Here is a 24,850-nt window from a genome sequence, read left to right as displayed (position 1 = left end):
ATCTGCTAAACTTGTGACTGTCTGTTATGTTATGTTATTGTAAGGTATAACTCTGGGAACTTTTGCGGTACAATAAAAAAAAATGGGCATCACAGTGCAAGCCAGTGTGTATGATTTAAAATTTCTACAAAATTGTTATTAGAATCAAGAGGGTCTAAATCATCCAGTTAAGAATTTCCTTACAGTCACTAGCTGCCAGTATTTGATTTCACAAATGCCAAGAGCAAACTATGTAACTTGGACATAAAAGCCATAGTAAAAGTTGAAGGAGCATACTTGAAAATGTTTTCCTGATAAGAAGGGAAGGAAAAATACAGCTGGCCATTCATTGTTCCTCAAGGTGGATGAGACTTGCATTTTTAGAATGAATTTTTGACATATCATTCTCTTTCCTCAGAAAGGCAAATGCATTATATTTTAAGCTTTCATCTGTTATGACTAATCTTAATTTGAAAGCAGCCTTTTAATCTTCAGTTTCGAAACCTGTGTTCACTTTATTTTCTTGTACTTCTCAGGATCTTCTGGACTCCGGTTTACAAAGCTTGGTCCATGCTGAGGGCATAACTTCAGAGGCTCTAGGACAAAAGTTAATTTCTGCTAAGTAATCTGGACCATTAGAGAATGCTGTGCCTTCAGGTTAAAAGTATAGTTCAAAATTGGAGCAGCAGAGTACTTAGGTTTTCAGGAATTCTTTGCGTTTACAAGGAATTTACTCAAACCCCTGTCTGGTATACAAATGCCAGTTAAATGGAAGGATGCAGAGGTAGCATCATCCTCACGCAACAGTTTGTGTGACCTAGTCTTCAATATACATTTGGGGCAGTGTTTGGAGGTACTAATGAATAATAGATGGCTAGCCTTTTAATAGAGTTTAGTGTGCTTGCTAGCATCACCAATATAAATGTTAGCCTAGGTTGATGTGGGATCAACATTTTGGAATCAGAGAAAAAAAAAGATGCACTTCCCCTTATTGCTAAAGTTAGATATGGAAGTTGCTAACACTAGAAGTAGCTTGACTTCAAAGTGTCTGAATATCAATACAAACCAAAACATAGAAGTCTGGCTAATGCATTTGCAGTAAGCTTGTTTTAATGCTGGAGCTAATTAAAGGTTCTCCTTGGACTGGCTGTCCAGCACTGAACTCTGATTCTTGCTATATTTCCTTCTTTCAGCTGCATGTGAACCTTACTTGTTTAAGGAGTCTTGCCTCTGAATCCTGGGATCCCTTTTCAGTTGATTAAGCTGTCTGTTAAGACCTCAGAATATGAAATATTGAGATGTGCCCTGTTAGATTTCTAGGTGTGTAGATGTTGTAGTACGTAGCATGGCTTCTTTGCGTTTGCATTGCAGCATCTGTTATTTACTTGCTGCACTATATTGTTTAGCAGATGTCCCAGTTCTGAATGTTCCCAGATGACCTGTGAGGATCACTAATAAGGTCCTGGCCTGAAAGAGCACTGAGACAGAACTAGTGTTGTCTGTGTCTTCTGGACTTGTGGTAAATCTGCTAAACTTCTACTCATTGTAGGAAGATACGTTACAGTTTTGCAAGTGAAAAATCAAGCATTTGTAGACCTCAGTCATTAACGTGATTTTCCATTCCTGGTTCTGCGCAACTCTGTCCTCTGGAAAGTAGGAACAAGCTTGGCAAAAATGCTGGGGCAACTAACAGGCAAGACAGAATAAACTGGCATTTGTTGGGAGTTGGGGCATCATTCAATGCTTACCTGCTCACTAAATCAGAATGAACATACCTATGTTTCTGGAGCATTTGCTGGAATTGTTCCCCCCTCCCCCCCCCCCCCTTTTTTTTTTTTTCCTCAGATTGAGTTGTACCTTTCCTGGCTGTGCATTTAGGGATAAAGGAAAAAGGAGCATCATATCTGATCAGTGACAGGTATAGGAAGGGCAAGTATCTGTGTAAGGCTGGCGTTTCATTTTGAGTTGTACCCAACTTATCTTAACCTTGTTTGCTAGATTGATAAGTCAAGCTTCTACAAAGTTTTCAGAGTAAGGACAAAGAAAATACACTGAATATCGAAATGTTCTAGCAGACTGCAAAATAAATTCTTGGTTAAAATGAGCTTCAATCCTCCTGCTCACGTTGTTGATAACTAGAAGCTGTTTTAGTAGAAGTTGTTTCCTTGTTTAAGCTAGTCTCGCTGTGCCTTTAGAAGATTCATTTAGGACAAATGCTGTCTGGGTATTACAGATGACAATTGTGACAAAGGAAGTAAGCCTGAAGATCGTAGTTCAAAGACAACAAGACAGTATGTGGATATGGCACTGTTTTTTCACTGAAGGGTTTGCATCACCAGCTTTACCTCTCTCTGGTCTCTGTCCAGAATTACAGGCAGCAGTGTGAGAACCATTCCAGGTATATTTCAATTTATGTAGCAAAATTTAGGAATTCTATAAATCGAATTTACTTTTCAGAGAAATAGTGACGATTTAAGTATTTCTAACTTGAAAAAAAAAAAAGGTGTTAAAAGTAATTATTTCTTCTACAGAGAAGTCAGTTTAGAAGAATAACCAAAGCAGCCAAAACTCGCAGTTTTATTACCAGTACTTAATGTGACACTGGAGTAAGCTGGTGTTGGAATGGATGTGTAACTCAAGGTGAGTTACTGACTTCCAAGCCTGTGGCATGCTGTGTTTCTGCAGAAGCTGAAAACCAGGAGCCAGGGTGTGTTCTCCTTGACCTGATGAGGAATGCACAGCACAACTTGAACTCTTCTGAATGTTTGACCTTGCTGGATGGATTTGAAAACTCATGTTTGCATCAAGAGAATTATGCCATGGAATGGCATGTATTTTCTTTGTCCTCTTTTGCTTCTCCGTTTACTTATAACAAAACTGTTGTAGAGCAGAATGCAGCAAAAGTATATAGCCTGAGCTATCCTCCATGTAGTTAAGTGTATTACGTAAATTACTTGAAAACAAAAACCCCAGAGCTCTGTTGTCCTGAATAAATATCTGAAAACACATAGTTGAAGTTTGTGCTGAAATATCCAAAGGTGATAATGCAGAGCTGTCTGTGCATCTATTAGTCTTTCCTTGTGGCATCATTGATAAAACAAGCAGTTGTGGGTGAAGGTGAAGATACTCTCCATTGCACTGTATTATATGGTCTCTCCATTTGAGTGAAAGCATAGAAGAGAATTTCTCCAAATAATTTGTCTGTTACCCTTCTTTAAGAAATTGAAGACCTTTAAATTAAATAACTTCTGAGTTGTCATACCCTACCTGGTTGTAACAACTACTAAAGATTCTTTTGCTTAATTGGCGTTTATCATCTCTTATTGGCACTTGTGCTTGTCATAGCCCAGGGTGGCTTTCTGAGATGACAGCATTTCAGGATGTGAGATTTTTGGTGGATTAATGTATGTGTGCCAGTGTTTCAGTAGTGTTTCTCCTATTATTGTAGTGATCTGGATCTCACTTGAAATTCACCTTTGATTCCTAAACATCAAAGCAGTAATAATAACAGAAAAAGACAGTGTTTTCTCAGCTTCTCAAGCTGTGAAATAATTAAGCAATTATTTGACTTCTTTGTTCGGATGTGTCAGATACTGTGCTTCTCATGACGCTTTTCAATGGTCACTGTAGAGACTTTGCTTTTATTGTAGTCTAAGGGATTCAAGTGTCTTAGAATATGTATAGAAATTGCCCTTTAATAAGCTGTTCTTAAAGTACCTGTTCGTTTTATCAAGCTTCTGTGATTAGAAAATGAATATGTGCTTTTAAACATGCATGTTCCATGAAAGAAAAAAGATTGCTGACTGCTAACTTAGGTGTTTCAGTGAATTTAGATGTGTTTAACATCTCATGAGCAACTGGAGGGGAATCATCAATGTGTAGTAGAGTTTAAGGGCTGGCTATGCCTATACCAACGTGAACTTAGCGTGATAGCTTGTAGAAAACACTGTATAAGCACAAAGTTTTGGGGATCAATGGAGGAATAGAGCAGGAAAGGCTCTTTGGTATTCTTTTGTTCTCGTGGAGGACTTTCTGTCTTGATGCTGGGGTGAGGAGAGATGAGGGTAGGTGCTCGAGGGTACTTTTCTGTTCAATATACTGTACTCAGTGGGTTGGTTGTTCATTTTTTGTGATGCACTAGGTTTTCCTGTGGAAGTATATAGTTTTTGAAGGAGGTGGCACCTTTGCTAGGCAGAGTTGAGTAACTGACCATACAATATATCAGATACTAAACAGATTAAAAACTTCAGATACTGTAACATGAAATATCCTAGAACTAAATTCTATGAGATGATAATGCAATATGGTCAACACAGTTGAGAGAAAAATAGAAAACACTGCAAAATGTTGTTGTTTCAGCTTAGTAATGGAGGAATATATAATTTACAAGAACAACTTCAGTTTCACAGTATCCTCCTTTTGTGTTGCAAGATCTGAATTTTGAAGGTCACCAAAAGTCTCTCATGGGGAAATTAGTAAGAATACCAATGATTTGCTTGGAAAAGGAGCTGAATAGGCAGTTATATTCCATCTGCTCATGCAAGGAAGAACAGACTTGCTAGAGATGTTTACTTCAGAGTGGCACAGCATTATGAAAATCGCAAGTGAAACCATAAGCAAGCCAATCTGTTGCATCGGGACATGTGAAACCTGGTATTTTAGTCACAGAATGGGAGCAGTTGGAAGGGACCTTTGGAGTTCCTGGCTCTAGCCCCTGTGAAAAGCAGGGCCACTTTGAAGCATGGAGGCTTCACAACTTGTCTCAGCAATCCATTCTGATCTATGGCTACCATGATAGTGAAGCGTGGTGTTATTTTAGTGTGGGTTTTTTTTTTTTCTTTCTTCCATTATGTAATTAGTATTACACTTGCTGCCAGCAGTGCTGCTTTCTATGCCTTGTGCTTTTGGCATGCACCTCCAAGAAGAGTCCTATTCTGTCTTCTGCCTTGCTATTAGATAGCTGTAGATGCATATATCTACCCTGAGCTTTCTCCTCTTAAGACTGATGGAATTATTTGTCACATTGAATAAAAAAATTTCCAGATACAAAGCGTATGTGAAATTTCTTCATCATAGCTGTAGTGGAGAGCCCCTTAGCAGCTGTAGGAACTTTGGCACCATAAAATTGTTCATCGCTGTCAGCTAAATAAGAGAAACCTCTGTAGTATTAAGGCATTTATAACAAAATAGGCTGAAGTTGCCCTTTAAAATAGTTAATGCATTTTGTGTGTTGTCAACAAATGTGTCAGTAAAAAGAATCCAAGATGAAACCAGTCACCAAATGAATAGGCTTTGCTATTTGATAGGAAGTAATTTTTGGCTACAAGTTTTTTCCTCATTTGGTCTGGAGTAAATGCAGTATCTAGAAAACAGTAGTGTTATGTCAGGTGTTAGTAATGAAGAGTAGCTCCTGGCTTCCTGTTGAAATTATTCTAATTCAGTTCTTTTATGTGTGATTTTTTTTTTTCTTTAAGTAATTTTGATCATGTGTCTGAATTTTGAAAGATGAAGTTGTTAAACACTGCTGAGAAGTATTTCATAAGAGACATTTGATTGCTGGCCTGTTTGCAGCATGTGAAATTTTTGACAGAAATCTCGATTGATTCTTCCATGTTCAATAATGTGTTCATTACAATGGTATTTCCTGAGCAGCTGGGCTTGCTTAGCTTTGGAGCTAAAACAGCAAAAGCAAGGAAGTGAATTTTCCAGCCCCCCTCCCCCCCCCTTTTTTTTGCGTGTTAGAAAATGATGTTAATTTTTTTATCCTGTTAATGAAATGGCATGGAAACCATTTGAATAATGCGGGAGGGCAAGAGCAGAAGTGGAGGACAGGGAGGAAATGGCACGTTTTATAGTCTTGTGTATGGTGAAAGGGCTGGTTTCAGGAATTAGCTTATCCTTTCAGAACTAGTCTAATCAAAATTCATAGATAGAGCTGCATTTCCTGATGGTCTCTAAGTTAACAAGGGCTTCTGTTTCAGGCAGGTCCTCTGTAGTGGTAAAAGATGAATTTTCTACACTAAAACTATTTGGTAGGTCTTCAGTTGCTAGCCAGGTCATCTGTTGTAATGCTTCTTACCAGCAATGTAATGTAAAAAATAGTATGTGAAATGGTATATCTGTAAGGAAGAACTTGTGTACTATCTTACTGCATTGTGACATATATATATATTCTGAAAGTTACTGTAAGAAATGTCTTTCATCAATGGAAAATACTGTTCTTCAGGTTTTAATCTTGTGTTCAAGTAGCATCTTTGTCTATTACTTAGAGACAGACTGAACATATAGAAATCTGTTGAAAGTACTGGAGTGCTGGTATTTAATAGCATTTTCCAGCTGATGTAAACCTGTTTCAGATCTCTTTCTCCTGCCACCCATCACCTGCTTAAACGTGGATGCAAACAGTCAAGCCACTTCAGCTTCCTTGACTGCTGTCTCACGTTGTCGCACCTTCAGTGTAATAAGGACTTGAAAACTTTCCACTGTATTGTGATGCTTAAACGCCTAAAGAAATGTGCAGAATTGGTCCCACAGCCTCTTAAAGAGTTACGGAAAAATCTGTTGGTGGTGCATGATATGTGGTCCGTTGTGTTGGAGGAGATTATCGCAGCGCATGCAGATGCTTCTTGATTTGTTTCTCACTTCTAATCTTGCTGCAGTGTTGAGAAGACCGATACAGGAGAGCGGTGGACTGTGTTCTCGTACCCAATGCACACCGAGGCAGAGGCCCGAGTGCTATAAATGCTGAGAAAGTGGCAGAAAGCTTGCTGCTGACAACTGCTGCTGGTGATGCAGTAGTAAGCACTGTCGGTTCCCTGTCTGGCAGCAGCTCCTTCATAGAGTGGGGCCAGAAAGAACGTGGTCGTGGTGTTCCAGTGCTCTACTAGGGTGCCTGGCAGGTGGCTGTGTACGAGCCAAAGCTAGCCAGGGGGTTTCCTCTACCCCCTCCCCAGCCCCCGGCTTTAAACTTCCTGTGTCTTGCATTATTTTTGACAAGTCAACTCTGAGAGGCTCTCAGGCCTATTATTAGCTAGCTTGTATATACAAGCAACTATTATCCATCACCGGTCGGATTTCTTGAGAATTATTTTCTGGTCTAATTCTAGCCTTCCCTTCTCCCCCTTCTTTTCCTTCTTCCAAATGCATGATAGTATTCCATTCTCTTTGGTGGCTATGCACGGAGCACACACGAGCTGCAGGTAGAAATGTAAGTAATCCTGTACTTGACACAAATACTGGTACTAGATTGTGTAACTTGCTGAAGCCAAAGAAGAAGGGGTTGTGGTGGACAAGAGAAGGGCTTGTTCGATATAATTTATGAAGGGCAGAACCAGGCTAGAGTTGCAAAAGTGGCAGAGCTGTAAAGCTAAAGATAGGTGTACAGATGCTGGGTAAATAAAGACTTTAGCAGTTTGCTTATGAATTGAATCTGTTTGGGTTCACTGATTTACAGTTTGTTTTACTTACTGAAGTACTCATATGTACTTCAGTGCCCCTTGGGTTGGTCTGTAGTTCTCAGCACCTACCCAAAACCATGATCTCTGTATCTGCTAAATCTTTTTGGCTTGTTAGCTCCAGGATGGTTTGAAAACATTACTACTCAAGTTGATTGCACGTTACATTATCTTTAGTACTGTACTATGTTTTTGAAAACAGAAGCTTTAAAAAGTTTCAGCAAACGTTAAAAGCTTTTACAGATGTCATGATTTGTTTAGTTACAGAATGGCATTACGCAGAAGTTTAACGCAAGTCTTCTGTAATACATAGGTGGCTTATTGAATACAGTAACTGGAGGGTTAGAGCTCTGAGCAGTTTCCATCCATCTGCTTTTGTACTGAACCAGAAAGGCATGATTGTGTAATCCCATACAAAGTCATAGTCTTAGCATGCAGATGCACTTGATACATGCATACAAAATACACAATGTATATGGTGTATATGTATCTGAAGATATTTTTTATATGTATATATTTTGTCCTGGAGGAGGCTTATGTTTGAGTCAAAACCAATGCTCCCTTTCTAAAATTGTAAGAGGGGATGTAAAGTTGTAAATGCACCACAAGCTATCTTCAGCTGTATCCAGGACGATACCTGTAGTACAAATACCATAGCTGAAAGTTTATCTCTTATCGACCTATAGATGAGACCAGACTATTCTCCCCATTATATTTCTGTTCTTTGCTTTCTTCATTTTTCTTGCATACAAAAAAAAATGGAGACAAATATATACTACAAGTTCTGACACTTAATTTTGCAGAGAAATGTTCCATATGTGGTTAAAACTTTAATGTTTTTGTCACTAGTCAAAAGCGTAGCCACTAGCTCTTATGCTGGTCAGTTAATAGATAGCTGTGTCAATAACAGGTGTCGTAGCATATCCTTCTTTCTTACACTGATGGTTTAAAGTTCATGCTTTGAGTAGTACATTTTCATAAAAACTTAAGCCTCTGAATTCATGGCACTTAAGTCTGTCTAGGCTTCATGGAGATAGTAATGTGACTTTAAATACGCAACTAGATTGTTGTTAATGACAAATTCACATACTTCTGATACTTGTGATATGAAAGTTTAGCCAAAAGTGGTTTCTTGAGTTCTGATATGTTGTTTTCCTCACTGTAGTGCAGTCTCTTCAAGTGTATAAATTATTTATTTGAGGTGAAAAGTGGCCTGCCTAAAAATGAGTAACACTGGCTAGCTAGCAGACGTATGGAAATCTTGCTTCGTGAGACACTGAAATACCACATATAATAACTAAAAGTTGCAATCCCGAGTTTGAGAGACTGGAACTCTGCATTGATGCTGCCTTTCAGAATATTTACAGTAAAATATTAAAGGATTAAGGGAAATGTAGGATAGTCTGACTTACAAAGCACTTACCCTTTCAAAAAAAAAAAAAAATACTATCCAAAATGAGGTAAGGGGGGTTTTAAGCTTGTACTGTTTCTTATCAAAGCAAACATGACTCCTATTTATTAACTGTGTATATAAAATGAGATTCTGAAGTGACATTGTATACGAGCTTTGGTTATTGTTAACAGCTCCCGAAGGGAACACTGATGTGTAGAAAGGTGAGTTATCTTCTAATTTATTTTTGGAAGCTTTGTCTACCAGCAACTGAAAGGGCAGCCAGGTGACAGAAGCAGGCCTTTCAGGGTGTACCAGCTGATCCTTTTTTGAACACCTACGCCTACCATCAGATGGCTGTGGTGCCTTGCTGCTGCTTCTCAATGTCTGAGGTATTCTGTTTTAGGAGATTAAAAGGATAGCAAGCAGGTATAATATAGGTTATATTGGCAGCCTACTTAGTAGCAAATTAAATTTACAGAATTCATATTTCTGAAGTTACCCTGATGGGTAGATGATGTATGTTGGCAGCTTGGATAAAATCTTGGATTAAAGTGGAAGCTGAGTTTTAGGATCATGTGGCAAGGTGACTGCAGGGCTTCAGAGTGGTAACTTGTTCCATTCCCCAGAGGACCACATGAAACTGCAGATACCTGAACACTGCAGGGGCAGGGACAACTTCCACCAGTTCTAATGAGTGCCTCAGGATGATGATGATTATCTACAGCATTACTGCCTGCTGTCTCAGTTTTAACTTTTAATGTTTGTATATGAAGTACCATAGTGATTTGGTTTGGTTTTGTACAGTACTCTGGTTCACCTACAGACTTTTGTGGAGTTTGCTGACAAATCTGTTTGAGCTTTTACTACCCACGCACCCAAAATGCTGTGATACAGCAGAACACAAAATGGGGGCGGTTTTAATATTGGCTGTTCCATACCAAAGGCTTGGGGGGAATGACAGAATTAGAAACCAAGTTAATTGTGCCACCTTCACCATGCAGATTTACCTCTGTGAAGATTCACCGTGTAGCTATTGGGACAGGCATACTGTAGGCTTTCGTGTTTTAGCTTAAAGTATTAATAAAGGAAAAGATGTAGCTGCTATGGTTCATTTTATTTTTGCCTGCTCTGCTGCTTCATTTCAGTTCTATAGCAGCCAAAGGTTGCAACTCTTCTGTCAGATGATGTGACCTAAAAAAAACTTTACTTAAAATGGGAAGATGAATCTTGCGGACTTAATTCTGTGGATGCCTATTTGTTTATTGAGAAGATAACTTAGGACTATCCTGCTTTATTCAGTAGAAATCCAGCTGCGGTCAGGTGTTTTGTTTTGTTTTTAAGCTGAAGAGAAGCAGATGGATAGGCAAAATATAGTAATTGTAATGGCTCCAGCAGCTTGAGGGCAGAAATCGGAAAGATAATCTTAGTCATGCAGAAAAACTGAAGACTTTTCCCCTTTTTCTGCTTTCCCCTTTTTTTGTTCTGTTCCTTTAAGTAGTGATGAAATCTGCCACACTTGAACATCTGAAATTATGTGCAATTTGGAATTTGTTTGAAGCTGTTCAGTAAGATAATATTGTTTTAAAAAATATCTTTAGCATATATCATGGTAAAAAAATCATAATTGGTTTAACTCTTATTTTTCCCATTTCCCCTTCACTCTTTTAACGAATGGGTATGAGTCAAAGATATTTCATTATTGTATTTGTATTGTAAAATAATATATTCTCATGAAGGCTCATGAAGCATGAGACTTTTAGCCTATCAAGTGCATAAATAGGCATAATTTATATGAGAGGAAGTACTAAAATCCACGCTTTAAAATTAAAAGGAAAAGTGTTGTAGGTGGTGTTATCCCATATGGCATAATAGCTCTGGCAATTAGACACATCACCTTCCTGGAGTGGCGATGACAATCTTTTGAAGTTTGAAAATGCCCTGAGTTTTTGTGAGGAACTGCTGTTGCAGTTGGTAGAATTTCTGTTTAGATGCTGAGACCTTTGTATAAGAACAGCTGTAGCTTCCCAGGATGTTTCTTACATATATGTAAGCGCTTCTATAATGCTATATGTTGGTTCTGTATTGGCTTTTGTCAAAGCGGTTAACCAGGTGAAGCTGATGCCTAGTATCCTGTGACCCCCCTCAGAGATCTCTGCAGTGGATGGGAGGCATGTTTAAGTCTTATGGGCTTTGAATAGGCTTGCCACAATCTCACTTTCCTTAAATACAGATGTGCGAACATTTTATTTCTCTCCTGGTGAGAGAAAGACAAATTATTGAGTTGCATTTTTACTGCAAAACCCATCATCCTTATTCCCTGTCCTGGTCAGCATCCAGTGTTTTTAGGACAGTAATCCAATTTCATTGTGCTGACAGTAGGATCATTATTGATAGCAAATGCTGACTTCTTGCTGGTAGCGCCTATTCTCTGTATTGTTATGAGATGTCTCTGTTCTTCATCTTAGAAAAGAATTGCCTACAGTGGAATTCAGGCCTATTTTAATGGACAAGTGCATAGTGACAGAAGAACACAGATCAGTGGGCTTAATGCAAACCCCGTGGCTTGAGAGAGACCTTGAGTTTGGTCTCTGTATTGCTGGTACCCTCCAGCACAAAGTTGTTCTTGTCCAGATGCCTTCTCTTGTTTCCTCATTGAACGCTAATCTGTAATGACAAACAGCGGATGGAGCACTGTATCTCTAGAAGAGAAAAGTGAAATCACGTCCGAATTACTCTAAGAATTGTTCAGGTGACCTAATTTCGTCTTCCACAATCAATTTGTTAAAGGAACAACTACTTGGAATGATACTGTGTGTCTAGAGTTTAACCTGCAGTGTGCAAAAAATATTAAATTAAGGTCTGCTTTTCTTAAATGACAATGAGAGCAGTGAAGATTTGAATGACTAGAAGTTGTCCAATAAAAAGCAAAACATAGGCGTATAAACAAGGAGCATCACAAGAACTGTGCACCCCTAGAGGTTTCAGCAAAACAGGTTAACGTGTAAAGGCTGTTTCAGGATTGAAAGGGTAATGCTCAGATGCTACCGAGGTATATATGAGGCATATGTTCCTCCTTGCCTGAACTTTTACATTTGAATGGTGATTGTGTTGAATCAGCTGGTGGAATGTGAAACTCTTGTAAGGAATTAAGAATAAGGAATTAAAGAATTATTCAAGAGTCTTTTTGCAAAGAGTTCTTGGGGAAAAAGAGAACATTCAAAGCCTATTTTACATCACTTAGTGATGTAAGAATTCCTTGGTTTATAAAGTCACTACCAGTAATATTAGTTGCTTACAGTGAACTTGCTTTACATTTGTTAGAGAGTAATAATGTTTCTCCTTGCAGCATGGTTGTCTCCGCAGTTCATGTTCAGCAGTCAGTGCTCTGTGCTGGTGACCCGGTCAGCAATGATGTGAAATTCAACTCAAGAACATAATTCAGAGTGGGAAGCAATGAATGCTGTATTCACAGGGCTTCCTCTGCACTTTTCCTCATCATTTTAGTTTTCATCTTCCCCCCCCCCCCCCCCCAAAACTGGAGTATTTAATTTGTTGGCTTCCTTTTAATGGTGCACAGTGTCTCACTACAGATGCAGCTGGTACTGCAGCACTGCGGTTTTAAAGTAAAGCAGGCTGTGCAAGGCAGAAGTCCACGTGAAGATTGCTTGAAGAATTTTAAAGATGTATGAGACACTCGTGTTACCATGTCAATTAAAATAAATGATTGGGTTTTGTTGCTGAAAATTGTGAGGCTCTAAATTATAGTAAAGTGTGTCTCTTGTGTGGAACACGTTTATGCATTTTAAGTCATCAGGCTGGGTTTTGCTAGTTTGCTGGCAGTGTTGTGAGATGAACAAACTTCTTGTGTGAAAAATCAAAATATTATGTTCCACATACTCAAACAGCTTTATGTTGCCTCTAGAGGTGCACTGGGGTTTGGTTTTATTGCTGATTAAGATCTTCTGATAGGCTTGACCTTAGCAGTAGAATGAAAAGTGGCAAATGCGACCCTTTAATGGCTACGTTGAATGGGGGATTTACGTGGTACTGCTTTTCAGTGTGAGTATCTTGGGGGGACAACGAGACTTTGTCAAGCACAGGATTTTGGAGGTACTTCATGTACTTGGCAGAAGGTAGTATGGCAACTTGCAATTTTTGAGTTAGGTGGGATAAATGAGGGGTACGTACTCTTGTGTCATCAGGTCCTGTTGGTGAAGCCCCATATTTATTGTGCACGTGCTTCGTCCTCTGTGCTTCCAGCTGCCCGCAGAGTAAAAGGTAACCGGGAGCTGCTGCCGAGGGCCCTTCAGGACACAAGGCGTAGGCTTTAAGCCAAATGAGTTGTTTGGGTTGGCTGCCGTGACTTCTGGCTGCTCTTGTCCCAGGGCCTGAGGGACTTCTCCTGTTCTGGGACCGGATCTGTGCTAATTGCACACCGCGAGGAGTAGTAGGGCAGGAGGGAACGCTCCGCCGCTGCTGCTACAGCAGCTTGGATCGCAGCCCGCTTGGGGTGGGCGCAGCGAAGCCATGCTGCCTGCGGGCTACGGGCAGAATCCCTTGAGTTAAGGTATTGCATAGGCCTCCTGCTAATTTTGGAGCTCTTGCAGAATACTAAACATTAAATCCCTTATTCTGTGAATTACGCTACTGCTCTGAGATAACCCCATATTGTATGGCCAAGTACTGACAGATTCCTTAAAGCTTGTGTAGTTTGTGTCCAGTGGTGAAGAGAGATGACAAGACATGCAGGTGATGGTCTCTGGACTGCTGGCGAAGTCGGTTGTGTCACAATAAATCTTATTTACAGTCAGTCTTAGAAGAAGTTGCAGGGTGGTGGGTTGTGACCAGTCGTCAGCTGGAGCAGCAGAGCGACCTCCGAGTACGAGTCACTCACTACCTGTAGAAGCGCTGGTGCGCCATCCCGGACCGATTGCCAGCACCGGCGTGACTGTAGCCCCGGGACCGGAGCACAGACTCGGGTCTGTGCCCTCCCCCCGCCCCCCCTTCCCCCGAGGCGGGCAGTCCCCCGGGCATCGGCCCGGTGGGGAGAAGCGGGGGTCGGTGCGGGGAGGAAGGGGGGTGGTGGTGGTGGTGTGGGTGCTCCGGAGAGGGTAGAAGGAATGTGCCGGCTATTTGTCTGCGCTTAAAAGTGGTTCCTCTGAGGGGGTCTGTCATCCCGGGCGGATGAAAAATGGTTGATTCCACTCCGGGTAAGAAGCCTGCTTTCCTGGAGCGGCGCGCTGGAAAGTGCGGCCCGGATTTCGCTGGAGGGATGCGACCGGCAAGTTATAAATGGCAGTGCGCTAACACTGCATTATAGTGGCTGAAGTTTAGTTGTTTTAAGTATTTGGCAGTTCGTAAAATGTGTATTTTATTTTTTTTAATTCCTGTATTTCTCATTCAACCCATTCTTCATAACAGGTTCTGTCCTCCAGCCCATTTAGAAATACCTACTGGAAAGGTCCTTTTGAGTGTCGGAGAAATGGAAAAATCTTACTATCGTTCTGTGGTGGTGAACAAATGTTTAGAAGGAACTGGAAACTTTTCAGGCTGGTCAAACGTGAGTTCATGTTGCGTAGTTCTTACGACTCTTCCTCGAGGGCTGGTCTTGATCAGGTCTGTTCAGTGATGAATAGAGCGAAGATGAATAATAAATGTGAATTATTCAGCATTAGAAGCAACAGCATCTGTCATACCTGGAGAAGTGAGTTAAATCAGCAATTCACTGTGTTCCAGCTGGTAATTGACCTGCAGCATGTGTTGTAGGATCCCAATGTCATCAATAAACTAATGTGGATGATAGCTGGAACCCAGAGCATCCTTTATTCTTGGGTGCATCTGGTGTGAGGTCGTATTAACCTTGTATTAACCTCCCACCTGGAAATGCTCCTGAGGGCACGTCCTTCCCAGCTCGTGCCAGGTGGGTCTTATGGTCTGGAACTGTGATACTTGCCCAGGCAGCACTCAAGTAGAACTTTTTGCCGTTCCTGTGTTCTTCTGTCTGATTTTTGAAGCCGTCCTGGGAATGAATTGCCTCAAGACCTTTGGGGTTCTCTTCTGGTTTAGTTATATTTTCACTTTCCTTCATGGTTACTGGTTTTGAACCTTACTGGCATTGGTAGAAGATGTTTGATTGTAGATTTGGAAGGCATGTACAAGGCAGTTGAAAGTAGTTTTTTAAGCTTGACTTTTAAAAGCATATTATGCATGGGACCTAGAAACCTTATTCCCAATATTATTTAATTTCTGGTGTCTGTCATCATGACTTACTAGTGACTTTTTTTTAATGTGGGCATCTATTGGTGGTTAATGATTTCAGCATCCCTGATCTGGACTGCTAGAGAATCGGCAAGCTGAGTGTGAAAGGAGTGCATATCACACCATCTTCCAGCTTTGTAGAAGAGTCAGGTTCTGTTGAAAGCAATAGTTGTGAAGGATATGGTAGGCCATTTTTTTTGCATGATTTAACCATATAGTAATGTGGATTTTTTTAATCCTTAATAAATGTTTGTTAACCTTAACACTTTGCACAATTAAAAAACTCCACATTACTATATGGTTAAATCACAGCTGTCACAGATGAAAAATAAATAAATTCTGGGGATTTTGGCTCCCTCTTGTTAAGAAGGCGGTGTTGCCCCCGATTCACCCGGCATCCAGGATCTGGGGATGCACAGCAGGCTGAGCTCAGGTGGGGTCTAAGCCTCGGCCCAAGTTCATGAGCAATGCACGCCTTGCCCCGGTGTGGGCCTGGAGAGATCCTGGGAGCGTAACTACATCGCTCCCCTTCACAGGGTAGATCTGGAAGAGGGAAAGGAAGCGGTGCGTGACAGACTTCCCTTTCTCCCGGGTGACTGCGGTGACGGCCAACGCTTCCCCCCGCCCGGGCGTCCTGCCGCGCTGCTTTCCTCCCGCTCCTCGGCGGGCGGGACTCCAGTCCGGCGCTTGGGAAGAGCCGCGGCAGCCGCGGCCGAGCGCTGCCCGCCCGCCCGCCTCCTGCCCGCCCGCCCGCCCCGCCGCCGCGCCGCGCTGCCCGCCCAGGGGCGTGCGCCTCGGGGCCGGGCGCTCCTGCACCCGCTGCGGTTGGGAACGGCGGCGTTTTCGTTTCGACACGGGCCCCCTTCCAGCCCGGCTCGGGCAGCGGGGTTGCCGGGCTGACGCTGCCCGCCTCTCCTCTGTCCTGAGGGCGGATATTAATCGGATTTACCCGGCGGAGGGGAAAGGAGAAGAAAAAAAAAAAAAAAAAAGGGACGCAAGATCCGCAAACGTGCAGCTCTGCTGTAAACAATGAAATTGAAGGCTGCTGCTGCTCTAATCCCTTGAATACCGGACCGTGCTTCTCCCCGGCGATGCATTTTGGGATCCGCAGGAGGATGCATGCGGTTGCTGCATGGATTTAAATCGTCCCTCGATGTCTCTTCGGAAGGGGCCGGGAGGGCTGGATGGCGCTTACATGGACGCCGTCCGCCGGCGGGGAGCGATGCCGGAGCGGAGCTACCGCCTCTGAAGCGGGGGGCGCCTAACCTCGCCGCAGCCGCGGTGTGCGGCGCAGTGACTCCCCGAGCGGGGTGTGACACGGGCGCATTTTTTTTATTTTTTTTATTTTTTTTTCATCGGGTTGCAGTGGTTTGCGGTTGTGCATTCCGATTCGCGCTTCCAGAAAGCCCCGTCTCCGGCACCTCCATCTCCGGCGGCGGGCACGCCGCGATGCCCGGGCTGGGTGCTGCTGCCTGAAGGGAGGAGAGCGGCGGGGGGAGACATGTATCTTCTGGACAGCAGCGAGGCGCCGGCCGCCGCCTCCTCTCCGGAGAGGATGCAGCGGGGCACCCCCCAGAGGAAAACCGTCTACCGCATCTCCGTGACCATGGTGAAGAAGGAGCTACTGGGGCCGGAGAGCGGCCATCCCGGCCCGGAGCGGCCCCGCCACGGGCGGCGCGGGGGGAGCCGGGCTCCGGGCTCCTCCAGCCTCACCAGGGCCGGGCTGCTGCTGGTGGAGGAGGAGGAGGGCGAGGAGGAGGGCGAGGAGCGGGACCGAGTCCCCAGCCCCTGCGGCTTCCGCAACTTCAGGACCCTCAGCACCGGGCAGCTGGAGCTGGGCCGCCTCAAGGTGCCGCGGAGAGCGGGGCAGCCCTTCCCCGCCGAGCTCGCCCTCGGGGGGCCGCGGGGCAGCCCTTCCCCGGAGGGGAGCGGCGGGGAGCCGGCGGCCACCTGTGGCGGGGCTGAAGCCGCAGCTTCCCCCGAGGAGGAGGAGGATGAGGATGAGGATGAGGATGGGGGGCCGTCGGCCCGCAGCCCGCCGTCCGGCCGCTCGGGCGAGGCCCCGCAGGCGGGGGAGCGGGGGCACAGCCCCTGGCGGCAGCCGGGCCTGCTGCGGCGGAGCTTCAGCTTCAGGCACTGGAGCGGAGGGGGGGAGCTGCCGCGGATGCGGGCGCTGGGCCGGGTGCGGCGGCACAGCAGCTCCGGCTGCCTCCCCGGGCCGCCGCCGGGCCAGGAGGCCGGGCCGCGGGGCTCGCCGCCCGCCGCCGCCGTCGCCGTCGTCCCCGTCGGGCCCCCCGAGAAGCGGAACACGCTGGACGTGGGCGAGGTGCTGAGCCAGGCGGACCCGCTCTCCCAGCTGGAGCGCTGGGAGCGGAGCAAGAGCAAGAACCGGACTCTGGATAACAGCGACCTGCAGCGGCTCTCCGAGCGGCTGGGGCGGGAGGGCCCCGCCGCCGCTGCCCACGAGCACCGGCTGCTGCGCTTCTTCAGCGGCATCTTCGCCCGCAAGGACGGCACCTCCGCCCTCTTCGGCAGCCCCCACGGGCGGTCCCCCCGCAGCAGCTTCTCCAGGTCCAGGGCATATTTTAGCAGCCTCAGGAGAGCCACCGTGGACATGCAGTCTAGCTCGGAGAGCATCAATGGGTCCCCTCACAAAGGTGCCCTTCCTTGTCTCATCTTGGGGGGGTGGGGGAGGCGGGAGCTGGGGGACGGGGCGGCATTTGTTCCAAAGCTCTGAATCGGTGGTAAGGGGTAGCGGGTGAAGCGGCCTTTGTGTGTGAGGAGAGGGGGGTGTTGCTGTGGGCTATGTGACAGCTTTAGGCAGTAGTAGATATGGCGTGTTTTAAAGTGTGTGCTACTGCTTTCTTCTCAGGTGCATCGCCTAGCAGCTCAGATGAGGGCGGGTTTGGCTGAGTATCTCCTGAACCAAAATCACCCTCTGGGTTGGTTGATTGTGCGTTCTGGGACAGCTGAGTGATGCAAGTGTCGCTTGTTTAATTATGGAGTGGAAGATGAACTCCAGTGCTGTTGTATATGGGTCAGTGGGTGGCCCAGTGCTGTGCAACATTGGGACTTTCCCCATTTGGAAAGACTTTTCTCATTTGGAAAGACTTTTGTAATCCTAAAGATGGGTTATGGTGGTCAGAAATACGCCTGTTTGCTTTGGAGGAGTAGGTAAACGTAGTGTAAATCCTAAACCTCTTAGAAACAAAAGAACTTAAGAGTTTGATATTTTTTAAAAACACAACACGACCTCAGAAGCCATAATCTTTGAATTAGTTTTATAGGTGCGTACAAATCTTTAACTAGCCAAAAGTGTTGCTAATGCTAGATGGAAATCAGATTGGGAAGTTGTGGGGTTTATGAAGCCCTAGGATAAAAAAAAAACAAACTTGAAAATTAACCTTATTGTGGGATGGAAGTCAAGAGTTTACTAGCTGCTTTCTGTGAGGATGTGAAAGGATCATAGTATTGTTGAACCAGAAATGCTGGTTGTGGAGCTTCATTGTAAGAGTGTGCTTTCTTCCTAGCTTCGCTTTTCAAATCTTTAACAGGTATCTGTGATGAAACATTTCACTAGTAATTATAGCAGCCTTTGAGCACTAAGTGCTGATCAAAGTGGCAAATGATCTGTAAGTTGTTGCTTTTCTGAAAACACAGTTCTCAGTTAAAAAGATTCAGCTCTCTGTAAGCCACAGGTATAGCAAAGGATGATGTAGAATCCGGACGGTGAGGTTTATTGTGGGGAAGTACAGCAGGAGATGCTTCGTGGTGCTACCAGGCTGTTACAGATCCAGAAGTCCTGCTGTGAGTGGAGTATGCATGGAGTTTGAGGCACAAGGAGAAAGCCAAATATTTAGACCTATTAACTGAGGATTGTAATATTTTATTGATGTAGAGGCATTCATGTGGGCTTATAATAATCTTGACGGAAATTGTGGTCTGACCTTGGTTAAAGTTTGAGGTAACCACAACAGTGAGTTACCTCATACAACTATTTATGCCTGTCCTGGGCCAATATGCTTAAACTGTTACTCAGTTTTAACAGTGTACAGTCATATACTCGGAGCACAGTCCTTTCAGTTCAGGATAAGTTGAAGATTTCAGTTAATCAGTAACCATTGATATGCAGCATTAAGACGTTCCAGAGTGGCTTTTCATGTATGTGCTAGTATCAAATTTATTTGGTGAAAGTAAGCTTTGAGTTTTGTTTTCCGGAAGAAAATGCGTCTTGGGACCAGCCGTGTTGTTACAGGTTGGTAGAGGTGTTGCAGGCTTGCGTTACGGGTTAGCAGGTCTGGCATGCTCTGCCATGTTCTGCTTTTTTCTAGAGAAGTGCAGTCAAGGCTTTTGCTATCAGAAGAAGTCTGTGCATAGTTTCAGCTGTTACTTATCGGTGTCTTCCAGAAAGCTAAGTTTAAACGAATTTTTCTTTTAATTTCTCCTATTATTTCTTAGGAAGAAAAGTTTAATGAGATATTATGATTAGCATGCCAAATGTATTTTAGTATTTCAAGATTGGAATGAGTGGCTGTTTGGCCAAGACTTGTCTTTTGCTTCTTGTAGTTGATGTGAAACTGGTATGCTCTTGACTCTGTGCCTACATTTTAGAGTAATGGTGGAGACACAGATCAAGTCTTGATTTTTAATGTTTTGTTTGTTTGCTCCCCCCCGCCCCATGTAACCAGTTGTAAAAAGAAACTTGCTTCCCTTGTGCCATTGGTATTCTGTGTGTTTGGTGCTGTGCATGAGTTATTTACCTTTGTACTTTCTATACAAGGCCTGCCTAAGGTCTGTAGAGAAAGTAGAAATTTTAAACGCTGTACTTGTTGGCATTTTCAACTTGAAATAATCACCTAGATGTCACAATACCTGCTTGTGTGCTGTTTCTTGAAAAAAATGTTCCTAACTACCTTAGTCAGGTAATATACTTTTGAACAACTTACAGAATTTTTAAAGAAAAAGAGTAAAGAATATTTAAATCTACATATTTTTGATGTTACTGTTACTTATGCTGTGAAGTGGGTAAAGGTTGATGATTTTTTTTTTTTAATTGTTTTTTATTTGGGGTTGGGGAGACAATTATTCTTAACAGTGTCAGTAAACAGTCTTTGGGCATCAAGCATTTTCCTTTTCTACTTGCAAACCTCATTTGCCGTTGCGTAGCATGCCTCACGTCCTATGTAAGCAACAATTCTTAAAGCTTTTGTTAGCAGTGGTGAGGGCAGGGGTTCAAACACCTACTTCCCAGCTAAGGTGAACTACCATTTCCAGGTCACTTAAGTGTTGACCAAATTTCTTTCCTACATGCTAACTTTTAAAAGCTGAAGGTATGGGTAGGAAGATGAAGTGTCCTCTCTGCCAGCCAGGCTGGTGCCTGTCGTTTGGATATTGTTCGTGGTCTCCGTTTTCTTGCGAGGATTGCAACATGTTAATGTAATGTTTTCTAGACTACAGAGGTGATGTTAGCAAGCTGCCTTCTTCATGGCTAGCTTTGTGTTAAAAACATGCAAATGTTTTTGTCCATTTTTAAATAATCATTATACAGTAGGCTAATCCTGTACCAATGCTGCTATTGTAATATTGGAGTATTTTTCCATCAAAATATTAAATGATTGGTTTTTGAAGTTCACTTGTCCCTCATTTTAATAGTCTTACGTTATGGTGTTCAACTTGTAAATTCATTTATCTGAAGCAAGAAAAGTTTTTACATATTCACCACCCCTACTCCCAAAGGGAGAAAAAATAAAAGAAACTTCCATCAACTTCAGGTCAGAGAAGCAAGAGAAGCTATTTTTGCCTTAAAACTATTTTGGAGAACTTGTCAAGGAAAATGTTGTTCCTGTTCTCTTTTTTTTTTTTTTTTTCCCCCCCCCCCCCCCCCACCTTGAAGTCTTCGTGTTTCTTTCATAGTGAGAGGCACTCGCTGCTCTGGAGGAGAAGAATGGCTCTGGGGCAGTGGGGCTTTAAAATAGGAGCTTCTTTTTTCGTGGTTCTCACTTGGTGCTTTTGTTTTGAGAAACTTTGAGTAACCCCTCTTCAGGATATATTAGGCAAATGTGTGAATCAAAATTATAGACTATCAAAAGGAGTATCATTATAAACTGCTCTTTTGAGTTTTTTATTCCCCTGAGGTTTTAGAGGAATTAGTTTTAAGCTCTTATCTCAAATTCTCTGCAGTTTGTGGCAATGGGAAATAGGGGGAAGCCGACAAGTTATCTCTGTTGGAGGGCTCCAGTCTTTTCTTGCAAAGCTTCACTTGAGATAATTCTTGTTAGTTATGTGTCATCTCTTGCTTGTTACCCTGGTACAGTTGCCACTCTTCTACGCTGCTACGCTACGCTGCTGGCATTTCTGCCGCCAGCCCAGTAAACTTGCTGTGTACTCATGTGGGTGAGCAGGCAAAGCTTTGGAGCTCATGAAATTTGGGCAATGTGATGCAAACGTATTGGAACTAGTCCTGCATTGTTCTCTATCTTGTAGCTGATGCGTTTTGATGATGTGCTGGTATAAGAATATTATTTTTCAGTACTGGAGGGTCCCTTTCTTTAATGGGCTAAAAGTCTTCTAGCTGTTTCAGTTAATGTGAGTGAGTGTTGTCTAGGCATTGTTAGGAAAATAAAGTCTAAGAGATAAATAGATTGCAATTGGGGTTAAGCATTGTCAAGCGTTGTCTAAGAGGGTTTTTTATTATTATTTATTGGGTAGGTCTTGTGTCAAGCAAAACGAATGCCAGCTGCACTGATGCAGCCAGATGATTAAGAACTGAACTGGTATTAAGGTCACTGGCTGAATTAGAGAATGAGATGGATTAATGTTTGCACAATATTGAAGCGTATGCCAGATGCTAGCAGTCATGGTCTTTGTTTTTCTGTTAAAATTGAAAAGAATTGAAGAATTTCAGTGTTGCGCTATATTACTTGACAGTTAAAAACATGATGGCAATAGTGGGTAACTTCTTGGGACAGATCACTGAATACTTCTGTAAAAGTGTTGTACAGGCATTCATCACCATTCTCTCACAAACCAAGCTCTATACATAAAATTAGTATACTTCGGTTGCCAGAGATCTGCCTGTTGCTTTGATTGCCACTGTAGGTAAAGATGTGTTGATCTAATGAAGCTCATGTAGATGACGAAAACACAATTTCCACAGGGAAAAGAGCATTTAAAATGTGATATTCTTGTTCCTCTCTTTCTAATTACTTGCCCTGAATTTGAGGGTGCTGAGTGTGGCAAGAAGGATATGGTTACTCTGGAACTGTTTCATAATACTAGTGAGTCTGGAGCTAATGACTGAGCGTTTGGTTTTTCAGAAGTGGAATCTGTATGTGGGGTAGCATGTGAGCTCTTTTCTGGGACCGAAGGAAGGGTTGAAGTTGCTCATAGTTGCTGCAAATAGAGGAGAACATTTTGCTGCTTCCACCATTAGCAATTCTTTACTGGATGTAATGGTCATTTTGCCCTTGAAAATGGAATCACTTGTACCAGATGCTGAACCCTTACTCTCTTTAGTAGTTAAGCAGCCAGAACTTTTAGTTGCCCTGTTTGACAAAATATAGTTTCAAAGCAGTATATTGCACGCTACATGGTGTAAGCTTGGTAGTGGCAGCCTTACTTTCAGGTCTTGGATTCTTAGATCACCACTGAAGAATCACTTGGGTGTATTTCAGATGAACACTGGCTCTTTTCTGCAGAGCTAATTTTGATGCTACTGTGCTGGTGACCACTGGTAGTTTAATACTGATTGCCGAAGTACGACTATCCAGTTACCAAATGATTTGTGTAAGATGGTAGCTGAAATAGCATGTAACTATTGTTTTCTTTGGCACGGTTATTAGCTTAGAAATAGATGTTTGGGAAGTGGAGAGTGAATGCAAATCACTTTCAAATGCCTGCATATTTATTGTCACTTTGAGCCACATAGGGTTAAAAAAAAAAAGGCATTAATGCAAACTATTAATGTAATAGTGTTGCTTTTGATAATTGGTGTTAGGATTTCCCCTAGGCAACTGCAGTAAACACACAGTGAAAGGCGGTTTCTGCCAAAAAATACAGAATGGGCTTTTTCATGTGTGAGGAAAAAGAAATGTCAGTATATTGAACGAGAGAAACTATCATCTATTCTATTCATGAAAAGCGTCCAACATAAAGCTATTATCTTGATGGAAGTTTAAAATAGGGTGTTTGATTTTGATGTTTCAGACTGATATATAATGACAGTGTTTGACAAATACTTCTGCTTTATTGACAAAATAGGACCAAATGTTTTCTTACAACAAAACAGGCCACAAATATCAAGATAACAAGCACACAGTGTGATGTAGCTTCCTACAGCTTTTTTTTCTAATTGCAGAAGACATTAATAAAACTTAAATGGTGGCCCTTGTTATTTTTTGAGGCTTTCTTTGGTGGGGATAAGAAGGCAAGCAAGACAGCGAGACCTGGCTTTCCATGCTGCAGCTGTTGCTCTTCAGTAACAGCTGTAATTGGTTTGCAACGGGCAGGGTCTTGGGGCGACACGTTTGTTGTGAGTTTAGTTGTGTGAGTTTCTGCATTGATGAATAGTCTTGAAAATCTTGATCAGTCTAATGTGAAGGAGTATTTGTTCAGTTAACATTTAACTTCATGGATGGTACTTGTTTTCATATGTTTTGGCTTCCTTACTTTGAGGTTGCACACACGAAGATGTAAAGGTCACTTGTCTGAAGTTATAATACAGAGTAGATCTCTAAGTGTATTGAGACATTACAGAAAGGTCTTTATGAGGAACCCCCACAGGATCTGGCCATAATGTCAGATAGAGTAATTGTGATTTATGAGGTAGGCATGTCTGTATTTCGTGGTTGCAAATATTCCACTTGGGTGGTATAAAAAAGTTATATCTAGTTGATATGGGAGAATTTATTTGTAAATTACCTGAGACCCATTATTTGTAACTTTATTTTCACTGGCTTATATATGGAAAGAACTATTAAATTAAATATAAAAATTCAGCAACATCAGTTCTAGTTACATCAAACACTTCTTATTTTTAGATGGATTGATGATGTATCTCAACTGCTAAGCTTGGTGAAGATAATTTCAGCCTTGGAGGTACTTATTAAGAAATAACGTGGAAGTTTCTTGGAAAGATCCTGGTGTTAGCAAAGGGTTCTTGTTTTTCACAGCAGTGAAAATGCAGTGTGGTTCAAATGCTTATGAGCTGTACTTTCATTTTGTGAATGAAGACAGATAGCAGATCTTTCCTTCTTGGAAGTGTTAGATGCTGATACTTTGCAACTTAGATATGAAGGAGAGCTCAAATACTGTGCTGACTGCTGCCAACTGTGGCACTTCAAAGTTATTTATAATACCTCTTTGTTTGTATGTATCTGTCAGTCGGCTTGTCTGGCTGATTTGATAGGGAATCTGCATTCCTAAAAATACAGTTTTACTTGTGTTGGACTTAGTGTGTATATGCATATACGTGTGCGGTTTTTGAGGAGAGGATTCTGTAACACCGATGCAATTTTTTTTCATCTCATTCCTATGCAAACAGTCAGTTGCTGGCAGTGCTTATGTGTTAGACATAAGGGAAGGCTATTTTAAAAAGCGAGTGCTTAGCCCCTTAGTGCAGTTGTATTTATGATTGTATTTGTAAGGATAAGTGATGCATCTATCAAGATGCATGCACTCCTTAGTTCCTATGCTGTTTTCTGTGGGTGCATATATTATTTGGGTCTTAAGAGCATCATTTTTCACTAATGAGTTACTGCTTACTCTT

General features: G+C 42.6%; 1 protein-coding gene across 3 annotated transcripts in view; it reads left to right on the top strand.

Moving 5' to 3' along the window:
- The window catches only part of AGAP1 (ArfGAP with GTPase domain, ankyrin repeat and PH domain 1), a 384,460-nt gene that overhangs the window by 66,187 nt on the left and 293,423 nt on the right, over positions 1–24,850 (top strand). Inside the window, exon 1 of one of the 3 annotated variants that reach the window (XM_082483166.1) lies at positions 16,386–17,741. The exons of the other annotated variants lie outside the window; for them this stretch is intronic. Coding sequence (XP_082339292.1) covers positions 16,586–17,741 — 1,156 coding nt within the window. The 5' untranslated portion in view covers positions 16,386–16,585. Of the gene's footprint in view, positions 1–16,385; positions 17,742–24,850 lie in introns of those variants that run through there. 3 annotated transcript variants of the gene reach the window in all.

The sequence above is a fragment of the Vanellus vanellus genome, assembly GCF_965231255.1.
Source record: "Vanellus vanellus genome assembly, chromosome: 5".
In the NCBI taxonomy this organism is placed as follows: domain Eukaryota; kingdom Metazoa; phylum Chordata; class Aves; order Charadriiformes; family Charadriidae; genus Vanellus; species Vanellus vanellus.
Note: the sequence above shows the minus strand (reverse complement) of the source record. Positions and strands in the feature narration are given on the sequence as shown.